The 15,292-nt window shown below is 38.5% G+C and overlaps 1 protein-coding gene across 6 annotated transcripts in view; it reads left to right on the plus strand.

The window, feature by feature from the left end:
- CEMIP2 (cell migration inducing hyaluronidase 2) overlaps nt 1-14,466 on the plus strand; it is a 49,716-nt gene extending 35,250 nt beyond the window's left edge. For 4 of the 6 annotated variants that reach the window (XM_084225885.1, XM_084225888.1, XM_084225887.1 and 1 more), the window contains 12 exons: nt 819-950; nt 1,416-1,451; nt 2,160-2,315; nt 5,311-5,488; nt 5,982-6,197; nt 6,855-7,066; nt 7,587-7,772; nt 8,848-9,067; nt 9,652-9,744; nt 10,835-10,983; nt 11,677-11,783; nt 12,521-14,466. In XM_084225885.1, coding sequence (XP_084082011.1) covers nt 819-950; nt 1,416-1,451; nt 2,160-2,315; nt 5,311-5,488; nt 5,982-6,197; nt 6,855-7,066; nt 7,587-7,772; nt 8,848-9,067; nt 9,652-9,744; nt 10,835-10,983; nt 11,677-11,783; nt 12,521-12,717 — 1,882 coding nt within the window. In that variant the 3' untranslated portion in view covers nt 12,718-14,466. The other 2 variants (XR_014616954.1, XM_084225889.1) reach the window with 2 other exon arrangements.
- The last annotated feature ends 826 nt before the right edge of the window (nt 14,467-15,292 follow it).

Genomic DNA, 15,292 nt, shown 5'->3' on the forward strand with positions numbered 1-15,292 from the left:
TGGAGGGATTTAAATGTTAATTGAGAAGACTGAGGTTATCAAAACCTAGCATTTACTTATTTTCCAATTTCTCTCTTGGATGGGGAGTGGGGAGATCCAAATCTGAACAAAAGAGTATCAGGTGATTAGGATAACAGACATAGATATCTTAACCCGCTCAAAATGCCTGTTGGCAGTTTTTAAAATTGTATTACTTTTTGTCTGGGGTTCTGGGGGTAATCAAGTGAAAATATTACCAGTTCTTAATCAGACTGTTCATTCCTACTATTTAAACTAGATTCCCGTCATAATTTACTGTACAAAACCATCTTGGTAGCAATGCAATAAAAAAACCCTCAGGCTTGCCCAAAGAAACAGCACTGCTTGTATGTCAGAAGAGCTTGAAACAATTGAAGGATCAGTTAGACAAATGTCCAGACTGTTCCTGCATAACTAATGTCAACCTTGTGTGTCCTTCCAAGGAGCTTATAATTCCCTTCATCAGACTTTCACATTAATACTTCACTACAAGTAGGGAGGGCAGAAGGAAAAGGAGGATAAAGGGAGGCTAAAGGCAGCTAAAGAAATTTACAGAGACTGAATAAGAGCGTGTGAGAATTACTGGAAAAGTGATGCCTCATGATACCCCAAAGATGCTTTTCTAGTACTAGCAAGGACGAGAGATGTACCTGCTGCTTTAGCTTCTTTGATTCCAAGCATTAAGCAGAATGGAATTTGCCCATCCGATGATTGTTTTGTCTTTTGGGTTCACTCAGCACAACATATAGGGCACATATAAAATAACAAGTTTTCTTCTACTGAGTGTTTATCTCTCCCAGGTTTCGACCTCATCAAGATGCAGACCCTGAAAAGCCCCGAGTTGCTGCCCTGATTGACAGATTAATCTCTTTCAAAAACAATGATCATGGAGCCTGGGTCAGGGGAGGGGATATCCTCATTCAGAACTCTGGGTAGGTATTTAGAAGCAAACAGCTACACACTGTTTTCTCTGAGGCTTTGTTTATGAAAGTACATTACAGCAGGGTTATAGGAGAGGATTGATGGTTGGCTTTAGGAACTTCTTAGTATGACCAGCTCTCATACCATCCCACAACTTCAAATATGTAAGTTTATATGTGATTACATGACAATCTGCCTTAAACAGCAGAAAACCAGCTGTAGTTGAAAGAAGCCTGAGAGTTGGTAGAGACAATAAATTCAGTCTCCTTGAAGCTCTCAAGTCCTTTTTAAAATGTGTAGAAAATTATTTTACTACTTTTTAACAAGAATGCTTTTAGAAAAGTTACCTGTGTGGTGGTTATATGTTTCATTAATAGAAAAATTCAAGCTTTTTTCACATCACAGGATGTGCTTTTACATTAACCAATTGTAGGATAATTCCGGAAAAACAACTGATGTTTTGGACTTTCTTGTAGGTTTGCAGACAATGGAATAGGTTTGACATTTGCGAGGTGAGTACTTTTTTAATAATTTCTGTATTTCCTTGCATAGAAGTTTTGAAAATCTACATGTATGTATTAATTTTAATAGGCATGCTTTGATAAAGCTGCAGTTTTGGTTTGGAGCCTGGTTATATTTCCAGTCATGTAGATGTCGTTATAGAGGCTGTAAACTGGCACAGCTGCCAAAGTTTCTGCTTTAGTTCAGCCTGTGCTTGGTTTACACCATGGTTTGTTGCCTCTTTACCAGAAAGCTTATATTTATCGAGGTATTCTTGGTAGTGTATGATTCCTAAGGCAGTATATTTTTCCTTCTGAACAGCGAAGAGTGTGCAATGGAAAAGAAAGGGAGGGTGAGTATTTAGCAGGGGTAGAGTCTCTTTCTAACGAAAAATATTGAGAGTAACTTAAGTAGTGAGCTGAAATTACTGCTGTTGAGTAACTAGTTCTAGTTCTAGGACTGGAAAAGTGGGCTGTAAATAAAAAGATGCTCCACTACAAAGGGAGTTAGAAATTTTAATGTTTGGCTCTGGTGGACATTTCAGTGAGTTAGCCTCTATTTAATGTTAATGATTAAATCTATTGTTTTGTGTATTGTCCATGAAGTCTATACTGCTTTGCTTGAGGAGGGCTGTTTCAAAAGTAAGAGTGGTGCTATGGCTTGGCAAATCATCTGCTGGAGAGTCTTGGCTAAAATTTATCTTTGATGTGCTTTGATAGTGATGGGAGCTTCCCAAATGATGAAGGTGCCAGCCAGGAGGTATCAGAGTCACTGTTCATAGGTGAGAGCAAGAATTATGGGTTTCAAGGTGGACAAAATAAATATGTGGGAACTGGAGGAATAGACAACAAGACACGCACTCTGCCTAGAAATCGGTAAGTATGAAGGAAGTAGAAATACAAAAAAAATTCACTATATCAGATGTAAAGACCCTTCTTGGTTGAGCTGTCAGAGATTAAGACTCCATTGAAAGTGATGCTCTCTTTTTCTTTTTGATGCTATGTGTGCAGCTGTGTCACTCTCACCTTTTTACTGAAGCAGGTTCGTCTGATGCTTCCACAGGTTACTATTCTGTAGAAATTTAAGTTATCCTACTTAAATTAAACCTTAGACTTAAAAAGTATTTGGGTCTAGAAGAGAGCTTTCAGGTAAGAGAATTTCAAAGGTCAGCTTGGGACTAGAGACTGTCTGTGACAAATCACAATCTGTGACCATGATCCTTCTCTTGTCTCTTTGACTTGCACTGGTGCTTGTTTAACATAATACCAAGTCCTGTCCTTGTGACAGAATTAGAAAGAAGACTGTTTTGGTTTAAGCCCAGCTGAAAATTGAGCCCCATGTAGCCACTCCCCTTTCCCCACCTCCTCAGGTGAGAAAGACAAATGACAGAGATCTCAAGCTGAGGCAAGAACAGTGTACTGGAAACAGTGAGATTAAGAATAACAATAATAGCAACAATATTAATAACAAAAGTATACAAAACAAAGGTGATTTGTGTGCAAAAAAAAAAAAAACAAACAAGAATGCTCACCACTCAACCTGACACTGGGTAGCCCTCAAGATGAAGAACTAGATGGCCAAGTGACCATCAGCACCCCAAAGTGTTCTCCTGGTGGACAAATCCTCTGATCGGGATCGGTGTTATCCCACTGCTTCCCCAGGAAAAGGAATACTCTCCCTTCAGAATATGAGAGACAGTCCCTTTCCCCCACTTTCTTGCCATGATGTTAGATGCTATCAAGTAGCACAGTGTATTGGCCATGCCCACATGGCTCCAGGTTCTGTCCCTACACATTCTTGGCCAAGTAGGACAAAGGGTGAAGTGGGCCCCAGCCACCCTAGTTTTTTTTGTTCAGCCATTTAAAGAGGAGAAGTTGATGTGGTGGTGATACGAGGTATTTAGTCTTGTTGAGTGGAATCACCTAACAACTGAGGCTGGGAGGGGCCTCTGGAAGTCATCTTGTCCAACTTCCTGTTCAAGAACTGTCACCTAGGGCTCAGGTTCCAGGACAGCGTTCATGTGTCTTTACTGTATTTCCAAGGGTAGATTCTACATAAATTTCTTGGGCAACCTGTGCCAGTGGTCAGTCACTCAGTGAAAGGTTTCTCCTGTTGTTTAGCAGGGACATGTTATTTTTCATGTCGTGCACATTGCTCCTGGTCTTGTGACTGGGAATATGCTGGCTCCGTCTTCTTTGCACCCTCCCTTCAGAAGACTGAGATGCCTGCCTGAGGCTTTTCTGCTCCAGGCTGAGCATGTCTCCTAGTGTTTCTTCCCATGAGAAATGCTCCAGGGACTTAATCATCTTTGTGGCCCTTTGCTGCATTTTCCAGTATCTCCATATCTGCCTCATACTGGGGACAAGCACTCCACACTGTTGCTTCACCAGTCCTGTAAAAATTGGAAATATCACTTCCCTCAGTGTGACAGTGTTCGCAGGGGTCCCAGGATGACGGAAGAGACAAGAATGTTGACTCCATGTTTCAGAAGGCTTGATTTGTTATTTTATGATATATATTATATTAAAACTATACTAAAAGAATAGATGAAAGGATTTCATCAGAAGGCTAGCTAAGAATAGAAAAAGAATGATAACAAAGGCTTGTGACTGACCAGACAGTCCCAGACAGCTGGACTGTGATTGGCCATTAATTAGAAACAACCACATGAGACCAATCACAGATCCACCTGTTGCATTCCACAGAAGCAGATCATTCTTGTTTACATTTTGTTCCTGAGGCGTCTCAGCTTTTCAGGAGCAAAGAATCCTAAGGAAAGGATTTTTCAGAGAATGTGGCTACACCCTCAGTTTGCTGATAACACTTCTCACAGTGCAGCCTTGGATACTTTTTGCCTCTTTGTGGCAAGGGCACATTGTTTGGCTTATGGTTAATTTTGCTTCCTTTAGGACACATAGGTCTTTTTCACTGGCGCAAGGGGTTGTTGCTCCCAATGTGCAAGACCTTGCAGTTTACCATGTTAAACTTCATGAGGTCCCCATCTGCCCATTTGTCCAGCCTGTCAGGGTCTGTCTGAGTGGTATCACAACCCTCTGCTGCATCAGCTGCTTCCCTCTGTGTTATGCCCTCTGCAACCTTCTCCCATAGATGATACTTGGCCTAATCATCCAGATCACTAATGAAAATAATGAACAAGACTGGACTGGGTATTGACCCCTGGGGTACATCACCTGTTATTAGTCACCAAGTAGACTTTATGCCATCATTTTCTGGGCCCAGCCATTTGTCCTCTCATCCTGCCCATATTTCATGAGGATCTTATGGGACACAGTGCTTACTGCAGTTTTGTTAGACTCTGTCCTCTGCTCTCCCACTGCTCTACCAGGCCAGTCATTTCATCACAGAAGTTTGTCAGCTTCTCCTTGGTGAATTCATGCTGATTATTCCTGATGACTTTCCAGTGCTCCAGGCACGTGGAAGTGGTTTCTAGGATTAGCTGCTCCATCATCTTCCTGGGGGTCAAGTTAAGCCTTACCAGCCTACCATTCTCAGTGTGCTTCTTCCTCAAGTTAGAAATAACATTTGCTTTCTTCCAGTCTGCAGTCACTTCCAGTTGTCATGATCAATCAAAGAGCAGGTGTATTATTTTTCTGCTGTATTTCTCATATTGAAAAAAGGGCACATTTGCACAAGGAGAGTGATAGCTCCATTAACAGGAAAATGTAGGAGTAGGGAATTTTTTGACTCATTAGAGAAGCGCAGAAACCGTATATCCTTTGCTAAATTCTGTCTTGCAAGTCATTCTGTAATTGTTGCTTTATTGATTTCTGAAGGGATATATTTGACACAGATTCAAGCATACCGTGAATTTTGTTACAGGATGGTATAAATATTTGCTTGCATCAACAGGACATTTCCAATCAGAGGCTTTCAGATTTATGATGGACCTATTCACCTTACCAAGTGCACGTTTAAAAACTTTGTGCCAACTCCAGACAGATTTACCAGTGCAGTTGGATTCTTGATGAAAAATCCATGGCAGATGACTCCAAAAAATAACATTTCTCTTGTGAAGTTTGGTCCAAACGTAAGTTTACTGCAAGTTTTCCTGAAATCTTGCAAATGGTTTTCTCTTCTTGTATTTAACATACACAAACAAGAGCTGTAGGTGATCCTTTCTACACATACCTACTTCAGAATTTATCTCCTGGCTGGAGGTCACACAGACCTCTCCTGACCAAAAAATCCAATACCAACAGAGATGTAGGATATGTTACACTAAATGATTCATGGCTTGTGGTGAAGCTGAAAAGAAATTTTTATAAGATTTTTAAGGTTTGGTATATCTTTAGTAACAAATATTCTGCTGCAAATATTAACCCTGTTCAGAAGCAAGACCTGGCCTGAGCCTCCTTGTGGCAAGGGCACAAAGTAAAACCCAGCATGTCTGCTTTGCAAGATTCTGCTATTCTTGCTGTAAAGTTTTTAATCAGCTTTGTCAAATTCCTGTGTTTCTGCACATGTGCAAATGCTACTCTGTGTTTCACCTCAGGAAAAACAAAAACTTTTGTTGTTGTCAGGTTTCTTTGAAAGCCTTCTTTGGGAGGCCTGGTCCCTGGTTTGAAGAAGGAGATCTGGATGGTGACAAGAACTCAATATTTCATGATCTAGATGGCTCGGTGACTGACTACAGGGATACCTATGTGGGCCGAATGGATAATTACTTGATTCAACACCCCAAATGCATTAACATCATAGAATGGAGTGGAGTGGTTTGCAGTGGGAGCTATGCACAGGCTAGTACTTTTTGTCTTCCTGTTTGGGGCAAATCTATAATATGAGCTACTTGTGGAGTCAGGTAGTGTAAGAAATAAAAAATTACCTGGTTTTGGATTTCAACATTTTTTGACTTTTAAAAATACTTCTGTACATATCACACTTTTGAGCCAGTTGTGTATACATCATGCTTCCTCTCAGCAGACTGAGGGTATAGTATTGGATGCTGCAAGGTAGAACTAAATGTGTTTGCCAAGAATTCTGAGTTGCAGCTGTATCTGCTAAAACATCTTTGTGTTGGAGGTGTCTTCTACACAAATTCTGTCTGCTTTTTTTCATGGAGTGGATTTTAACATTTGTTTTCTGGAGATGTTAAATACTAGTCTGAATATGTGTCTTACAGGTTTGATTCCCATTCTGGTTCCTGCTCTGTGTGGCCAGGTGTTATAGCTGATTTTTTTTTTCTCCTCCATATGCTTTTTTGTCTGTAAGATGGGAAAAATCTATAATAGTTTTTTAAATAGGACTTTTATTCAGGAGAGATTTGTATATTACGTAACTCAGAGCATCAGATTGCAGCATTTTGGTTAGTAATGTCCTTATTGTGCTTCACAATTTCATTTTCTTTTGCAAAGAGACCAAATCTTCCTATTTTCACCCTCTTGAATATCATATAGGTTTATGTCCAAACCTGGAATGGACAGAATCTTTCCATGACTATTGTCCGAGATGAGTATCCAGCCAATCCCATGGTTCTTCGAGGTATTAATCAGAGAGCAGCTGCCTTTCAGCAGTACCAGCCAGTGGTGATGCTCCAAAAGGGCTATACAATACATTGGAATGGAAAAGCTCCAAATGTCACCTATCTGTATCTCATTAACTTCAACAAGTAAGTTGTTTTTTTTTTTGTGGGTTTGATCCATAAGGCAATACTGAAGTTATGTCCTGCAAAGTTATTGTGTGTGAGTTTGCAACCATCTGGAAGACCAGAGCTTGGGTTTGGTTTTTTTTTTCCATAGTCAAAAATGCAAAAGTATTTTGTAAAACAACAGACTTGCACCTGAAGTTAAACACTTGTCCAGTACAGTGTCTTTAAGGAAAAACCTTTGGAGAGGATGATGTACCAATAGTGAAGTCAAGCAGAATTGCAGTTGAATAGCTTATCATACTTGGTTTTGTTGGCAGGTGAACTTATTAAATATCTCTCAAGTATATACTGAAATATATCCTGAGACAATGAGTTACTAAAATGTTTAATGAAAGGCTGTGCAGATTTGATCATCTTGTTGAGGGTTTAGGAGCTTTTTGTGTTCCTTTTTCTTTTTTTTTTTTTTTTGGGTGATCTCTTTGCTCTGTATTGACACCTAAACTGTTCCTGCGAGGACTCATACATTTTATATTGGTTTTAGGAACGACTGGATACGTGTTGGTCTTTGTTACCAACCAAAAACAGATTTTCTTATAGTGCTGGAAACCTTTCAAAGGCGGTCATCTGCTCTGTCAAGCAAGGTGGAGCGCTACATGCCTGTATCTTCAATGGTGGAGCTTGAAAAGAATCGATCAGACAAGAGGTTTTACTTTGACAACAGTACTGGGTAACTCTTGTCATTTGACTAGTAGAAGTTGTTGTTTAACTTTGAAATGTCCAGTTTGAAAGTGTTAAAAGCAGCTGGATGAGGCACCTGCATAAGAGGAAAGCTGTTGAGAAGGACTCCAGAACTCTTGTGAAAAATGTTCATATGTCTTTAAATCTCCATACTACCATGGTTGTTATTGAAATACTTTCCATGTGCACCACAGTGGCCAAAGATATTTCCTACCCCCTATGTCTGGGGAAAATATAGTATCAGGTGTGCTGCAGAGCAGTGCCTTTTAGGATTTAATTATCTGTTTTCTTGTTAAGCAGAAAATTCTATAATTTTCCAAGAAACTTTCCCTTCCAACATTTAAAAATTATATTTTTTAAAATCCTAATCTGTTTTCAGCTGTCTCAAAAGAACTTAAAAGTCGCCTAATCTCTCTTTCAAATGTACTTCTCACAGAGGCCGCTAAGATCCTTCTGAGAGGTTTTAGATATAGTCATTAGATATGGTCAGCTTCCAATAAGTTAAGTCCTGTGTACATCAATTGTGAGTTTTGCAAACATTGATTGTAAATTTATAATTTGTTCTGTTAACTGCTACTGTGCCTGTCTGTAATAAATACACAAATGAATGTAGTTTTTGAATAGACATTTACATTGCTTTGTGTAAGAGCTTTTCACCCTAAATTGCCTTTCAAGGCATTTGAAATAGCACAACTATATTGTTCAGTGTTGATGGGTGAAACTGAATATTTCTGCTGTGTCTCTGCAAAGATCTATGAGCAAGGAAACAATTTGTGCTCTGCACTTTTTTTCCTGTAAGCCGCTGATCTGAGGACTGTTTTTTCTTTGCAAAGCATCTACATTTATATTGATGTCTCCTTTAACTGTGGGGAATTTTAGATAAGTTGCTAGGGATTTCCTAACTCTAGTGAACTGTAAATACCTTGAAACCTTTGGATAGTGGTGCAGAAGTGAATACTGTAGTTTGTCTGCTTCTGAAAATCATTAAATATAGCTGCTAAGATTGAATATAAATACCTATATTTCACCAGTTAATTTAGATTATTTTTCCCCTTCTTGTGTAGATTACTGTTTTTATTTCTTCAAGCCAAATATAATAGGGATGGTCACAGTTATTGCTCATCTCAGGGATGTGAAAGGATCAAGATTGTGACCAAAGATTCATCAAAAGGGATAAGTAATTGCATGGCAAAAGCTTACCCAAAGTACTACCAAGTACCAACCGTCATAAAGCAGATGCCAGAAAAAACTACTGTACCATGTTCAAAATGTGGCACAACTCAGGTAAAATAAAATAAGCTAAAACTTTCATGAACTGTAGGATTGCTGATGCTGTCTACTCAATTTAAGTCCAAATTTCAGTCTTTCAGCAGAGAATACTGCAATTATCAAATTACAGTGGTCAGCTTGTTAATCTTCTTGGACTCCTTGAAGGCTTGGAGTCCTTTCTGTAGCACGAAGGTTTCAAGGTTTTTTTTTTTTTTTTCTTTTGTGCAACTCTTGCTCCAAGTGCTACAGAAAAGGGACATAGGGGGATTGATGTTTTGCACTGCAGTATTGTCTGTGCTACATGGAGAGCTTTGCTGCAGAGATCTACATGGCAAACCTTCTCTCTGTTTGAATCTTTGCTTATTAACATGAACTTGAAATTGTCTCAGCTATACAAGCTGAGAAAAATATTGAAATTATGAGATAAAACAGGTTACACTAGGTATAATTATATTTATTAGAATTAACAGTACCATAAATAATGCCACGGACAAGTGGATATATCTGCTTTGGAGCATGGGCTGTCTGTTGTAAACTGGCATGGTAAAGTGTTGAAGAAACATTAATATGTGTATTTAACTATTTTGTTTGATATCCAGATGGTGTTCACAAGTGACCCTCACAGAAACTACCTCTTTGTGCAGATTAATTCATCTGATAAATCAAGCAGAGGTCAGCAAGCATTTATATATGTAAGTATTCTTTAAGGTTTTCCTCTTAAATATCACTGTAGCAGTTTGTGTTGTAGAAGTTGTAGAGCTCTACATAACGCAGATCTCAGTTTTTTTCACTTGAGTGAAAAGATTGGTTAATTGTTTAAAAAATAAAGTCAAAAAACTTATGTTTAAACATTAGAAAGTGATGCTTCAAAGCTCCATTTTATATTTGAGTCCTATTTGCTGAAGAGAAAAATGTTCCTATTAGAGTTCAAAATGTTCAGCTTATGTTTAAAACTGTATAGATATATATTTATGGCTGGTTTTGGAAATAAATGGAGCACATAAACTAAAAATTTCAGTTAAATCAAATTTGTTGAAGTTGTCCTTGTGAAAGTAGATTGGTAAATTAGTGGAATGGGTCACATGAGCCATTAAGCTTTGCTGAAGTCCTCTGAATGGCAATTGCTAAAGAATCAGTAGACTTCTGTATTAGTTCTGGTGTGACCTAAATAACCCCAGTGATGTGATACTGTATAACAGATAGTTTAGTTTGACTTCTCCATTCAGATGCTGAAGTAGACTTGCACGTGAAGGTGAAATAAAACTTAGTGTGCACATGCCTTACATTCTGCAGTGTCATTGTTGGCCTGGCTGAACCTTCAGTTATTCAGGAAGACAAATAGCACATGAGCAGCTTAACCTTTGCAGCTGCAAACTTCTCCAGGAATGTATGTGCCATATCCAAAGCAGCAGGAAGAAACTGGTATGGAAATAACCTGCTGCAGGGATCAATTAACTCTAGTACTGTAAAGAAGTCCAGGGGATTCAGTATCTGAGTTTTAGCTTCCCGAAGCAGGAGGAATGACTGAGGCAGGTGGGAAGTCGCCTGGAATGTGCAATATTCCTGTAGAAGCTCCTGGCTTAAAATTCCCATGCAATTTCAGAAGTCCCATTAAGCAGTGTCCTTTCAAAGGGAAAACTGAAGAGTTGCTAGGGAGAAGCAAGTATTTGTAATGAAATTACTGTGTCTAAACTGGAGTAAGATTGATTAACACTGAGTTCAGTAGAATTGCTCTTTGATTCACATTAACTTCCTTTTCTCTTTCTTTTTCTTCCCATTCAGGTTAATGACACCATGTTTTCCTTCAAGGATAATGGAATACTTATTGTTGTAGTAGATGCTTGCACTGGCACAGTGCTGGGAAACAAATTATTTTCTGGAGTAGACATTAGGCGTGTAGATGGATATTTAAAATCTGGAATTCCACAAAGGTATGTGCAATGACTTGTCATTTCCAGTATGTCTGGCAAGCTGTAGTTCTGCTCTCTGAAAAGGATTAATGATGAATAGATAATGATACCTGAGCACTGAAAGTGAACAAAACATATATCTAAGTTCAGCCAAAAGGAGAAACAGAGGAGCAATTTATTGGACAGTGTAGCCTTATTTAAGAAAACTAAGCAGATTTTGAACACTTGAAATTTTTCTGGTGTTGCCTTTTTCCTCAAAAATAATTTATTTAATGAAACATCATGTAATAACACTACTTGGCTTAAAACAAGAATAACAGTTTGTTTAATGACAGTGGCAAGGACTATGTGAAAGATGTCATACTGTTCTCTCCCTATAGGAAGAAAAAGTTTTATCACTAAATAAAGAGTTAATATCAGAAAATAATCAGTATTTTAATTTTCTAATTTTGGATTAATATCCAAACTTGATTTTTCGATACAAAATACTAAACTGTGTTTAAATAACACTTTCCATTGATTTTGAAGTTAAATTTAAAGTCAGTTTAAAACCAAGAAATTCTAAGTACTGCTTTCAGAAAGGGTTGAATATTTCCATGTCATAAGTACTCATAAGGAATTGGACACTGAGGGCAGCTAGCTGGAAGGGTGTGTTGCAGAATATTAAAAAAATATGTTTATAATAGCTGCTGTGTCATGCTGTTCCTGTTGCAGGTCTATCATTCTGCTGAGCACAAGAGGTGATGTAGCAATTCCTAATAATTTAGCTGAAGCTTTAATGTCCCTGGGGACAGCGAAACCACCTTATCTTCAGAGCAATGGTTGGTGGAAATGTTGCACATTTATTTGACACCACATTGGTTTTTTTGTCTTTGTTGGTGTGGTGGGTTTCTTATGGAGTGTGTGAAGAGAATGCAGGGTGCTTGCCAGTTTGCACTGGTGTGGCTACTGTGTGTCAGCTCTTGTTGAGAGAGGAGGTGGGCAGCCCTTTAGCAGATGGGGCAGAAAACCCCTTTATGCCACTGTGTGAAGCTTGTTGCAAACAGAGAAGTAACCAGCAGTTCTTTGTGCCTGTGGATCACGCAAGAGTCCCAGGCTTTTTTCCTAAAGCCTGTATTTCGTGCTTCACTCTGCAAATGTATCTTTAAGCAATCTCCTGTGCCTGCCTAGTATTTCCTGTTCTTAAATAACTTGAAGCAAGAAATGAGAAGGTGTTGGTAATTTTGAGGGATGATGAGTTTGTAGACCACATGGGGTAGCTTTCATTTGTTCAGAGTGATGCCACAAGTTGTGGTTGAGAAAGCAGGTTTTGTAACTGTCCAATTAGCTGTGTTTTCAAATTAAGATTTCAGAGTATTTAATAGTAAGTATTGAGACAGGAAAATGCAAATCTTTATTTCCTTGTAAGGTGCATGTAAAGCTGAGAATGGATAAATATCCTGAATAACACGGGGGAAGGAATTTTTGGGGGGAGCATACCTTTGCCTACCTAACCAGTCCTGTATGATGCTGCAGTGAGCTTGACTCGTTTGGTAATGCTGAGCTTTTTCTGCCACAGGAAGCTTGGCCTTTCTAGGCTTCAGAGGAAACAGTAAGCCATCCTGGATTAAGCTGTTTACCAGTCCTGCTGGGCATGGGCTCGTTCAGATAGAAAAGTATATCCCTCTGCAACTGGAAGAGTATGGCTGTGCCAGAGCAACTAAAAGCCGTCAGAAAGACCTCGAGCTTCTGAAGAAGGCTGCACGATCTCATTAAAGACTAAGATGTACATAAAGTCTGGGGAAAAAATGTGAACTAACTTATTTTTTAATTTATGGCATTTTAAACTATATTGTTATCCAAGTAAATCATGTTATTGTCTGAGAGATGTTTGCCAGCATTGACTGCTTGAATGCCAATCTGTGCACCTTCTAGTTGTACAAAATATTAAAGAATTTATTAGTATTTGTATAAACAGGTTTCAGAGATTTTTCAGATGTTTGTATTTACTGTAAACAAGTTCCTTCTGTTTAATACTCCTTTTGTATGTAAGAGCCTTAAGTTTTTAGTAACAGGTGTTGGAGTGCATTTTGGGTTACTTGAAAGATTAACATCAATGCCTTCATAAACAGCTTGAATTGGTCATTATAACTTAAGCATTTTTCCCTCAGCTGTTTATGTATTTCCATGGGAGTTTACCTGTCAGCTCATTTACATTCTCAGTCTGCTTTCCAATGTGTTAAAACCCAATTTCCCCTATGCATGAGGCTGACTCAAGGGATTTTTAACTGCAGTAAAAATTTTTGCTTTCCTGTGTGAAAGATGGAGGAAGGAATTCAAAGATCCAGCCTGGGGCTGGGTGAGGATTGTGTACCATTCAGCAGAGCTTTACAAGGCTTTGTGTCCAAGCATGGCACGCAGAGCAGGAAATTACTCCTGTTCTTTAGGATCACTGTTAATTTTTCTCTCTAAATACACAGGTGTCTGTAAGAGTTACTTTAAAAAACAGTCTAGAAGTTAAGGCTGCAGTCTTGAATACAGCTTGACTTCAGCTTAGCCTTTTAAAGCTTTTAGCTAGAAGGGCAAAGCTGGGATACTGTTACTCTGAATTTGTTAGGAAATGAGGCTTCTACTCTTGCAATGGTGTTTTTTTTATTTTGTTTTGATTTTGTTTTTTTTCTTTTCTTGTTTTGGGGGTTTGTTTTGTTGTTTGGTTGGTTTTGGGTTGTTTTTATTTTTTTGTTTTTTGGTGTTGGTTTTTCTTTAATTATTTTTAAGGCTATCTCAGCTTTAACTTCTAAGTGAATAGAAAGTGCTCTCAGTTCATTAAGTCATACCTTCTGCCTTAACTTTGACTCTTTTAGTATACTCATGTTGTTAATTCCTGTTGATTTTATATTAGGTCCGTTGATTTAATCTGGTTTTGTTGCAATTATTTGGCTCTGCCAATAGTGTGAAAATCATTTAGAACAGCGGCACAGACGCCCTTTTTCAGGATCTTCGCCTTTGAAATTAAATTTCAGGGATGGTAAAAATGCATTTCATTATAGGGAACAAAAGGTGCCATAGGGCTAAAATGTAACCCTAGTTCTAATAAAACTGACATACTTCCTTCTTCTTGTATATGTTCTCATTCATTTGAGCTGGTATCATGTATCCACCATTCATAGATGCTTTGTGCTTTGAATGCAAAATAGAGTGGCTGTTGGAAATGAACTATATGCCTGTCTTCTCCAAAGATGTTGAAAAACTGTGGGGATGTTTTTTTGTGCTTTAAAGGAGAAGAGGCACAATATCAAACATATTACTCTGTTCACTTAAAATATGCTACCTCAGTGCTACAAACTGCCTGGTCTAGTATAGTTTCCTAAGTGAGAAACAAGGGGGTAAGGAGTATGACACAAGAGTTGAAGTTAACAAATAGATGACTGATACTATTTTTTATTGTAAAATCAAGCCAAATGGATGATTGTGTATTTTGCAGTTGTTCTGATGCACAGATCTCTTGTTATGTTTAAAAGAAAAGTAATTTTGTTAGGGGAAGCTGTGATAAATCTTTACGACTAACTGTAATGTTTGGTGTTGTTAATGCAGGGCAGTGATGTAATTGCTCTGAGTGCAGTAGTGATAGTGTTTGGGGATTAAAATGGCTTTAAGGCTTCCTCTATTCTCATGCTCGGCAGAGAAATAGCGATGAGGTAGTGATCCTCAGGCTTGTGAAGTTGGCCATTATTTATGATATTCTGCTGTTCTAAGTGTCTTGTAAAAATTGTCCTTGGAAGTGTCAAGGGTATTCTGATGTAGGGCTTACTGATGAACAATTGGACCTAAGGTTTAAGTGTTTGTCTTTTGTGTAAATTTAAACACTTGACAAATAGCATAAATAAATTTTTACGTCTGACAAGGCAATAAAATTATGGGTGTCTTCTGTTCTTGTATCAAGTAATTTTATAATGTGTGCTGTGTCAATACAAACTATCTTATTTGAACACTGGTTTACTTGTGAAGTTTGCAGAGTATATCCTATTCTTCATTCAGAGACAAGCTAGCAACACTGGAAAGGAGACGCTGATGGTGACTGAAGCTATGGGCCTGTCTTGGAAGCCAGATATCTCAAAGCCTTTCTGAGCTGCTGAGTCTAAAGTCATTTCAGCTCAGGGGAGCAAGGAGCAGCATTGTTACTGACTCAGGGGCATCCTATCCCTGTTTTAACTACCTGGTGGGGGAGTGAAGAAGGTGAAGCCAGCCATTCTCAGTGGGGCCCAGTGGCAGAGAAAAAGAGTTTGTGGGGACGCATTGAAATACAGGCAGTTTCACAAAAACAGAGGGAAAGTTTTTATTGAGTAGGTGG

This window comes from Fringilla coelebs, assembly GCF_963513975.1.
Source record: "Fringilla coelebs genome assembly, chromosome: Z".
Classification (NCBI taxonomy): Eukaryota; Metazoa; Chordata; class Aves; order Passeriformes; family Fringillidae; genus Fringilla; species Fringilla coelebs.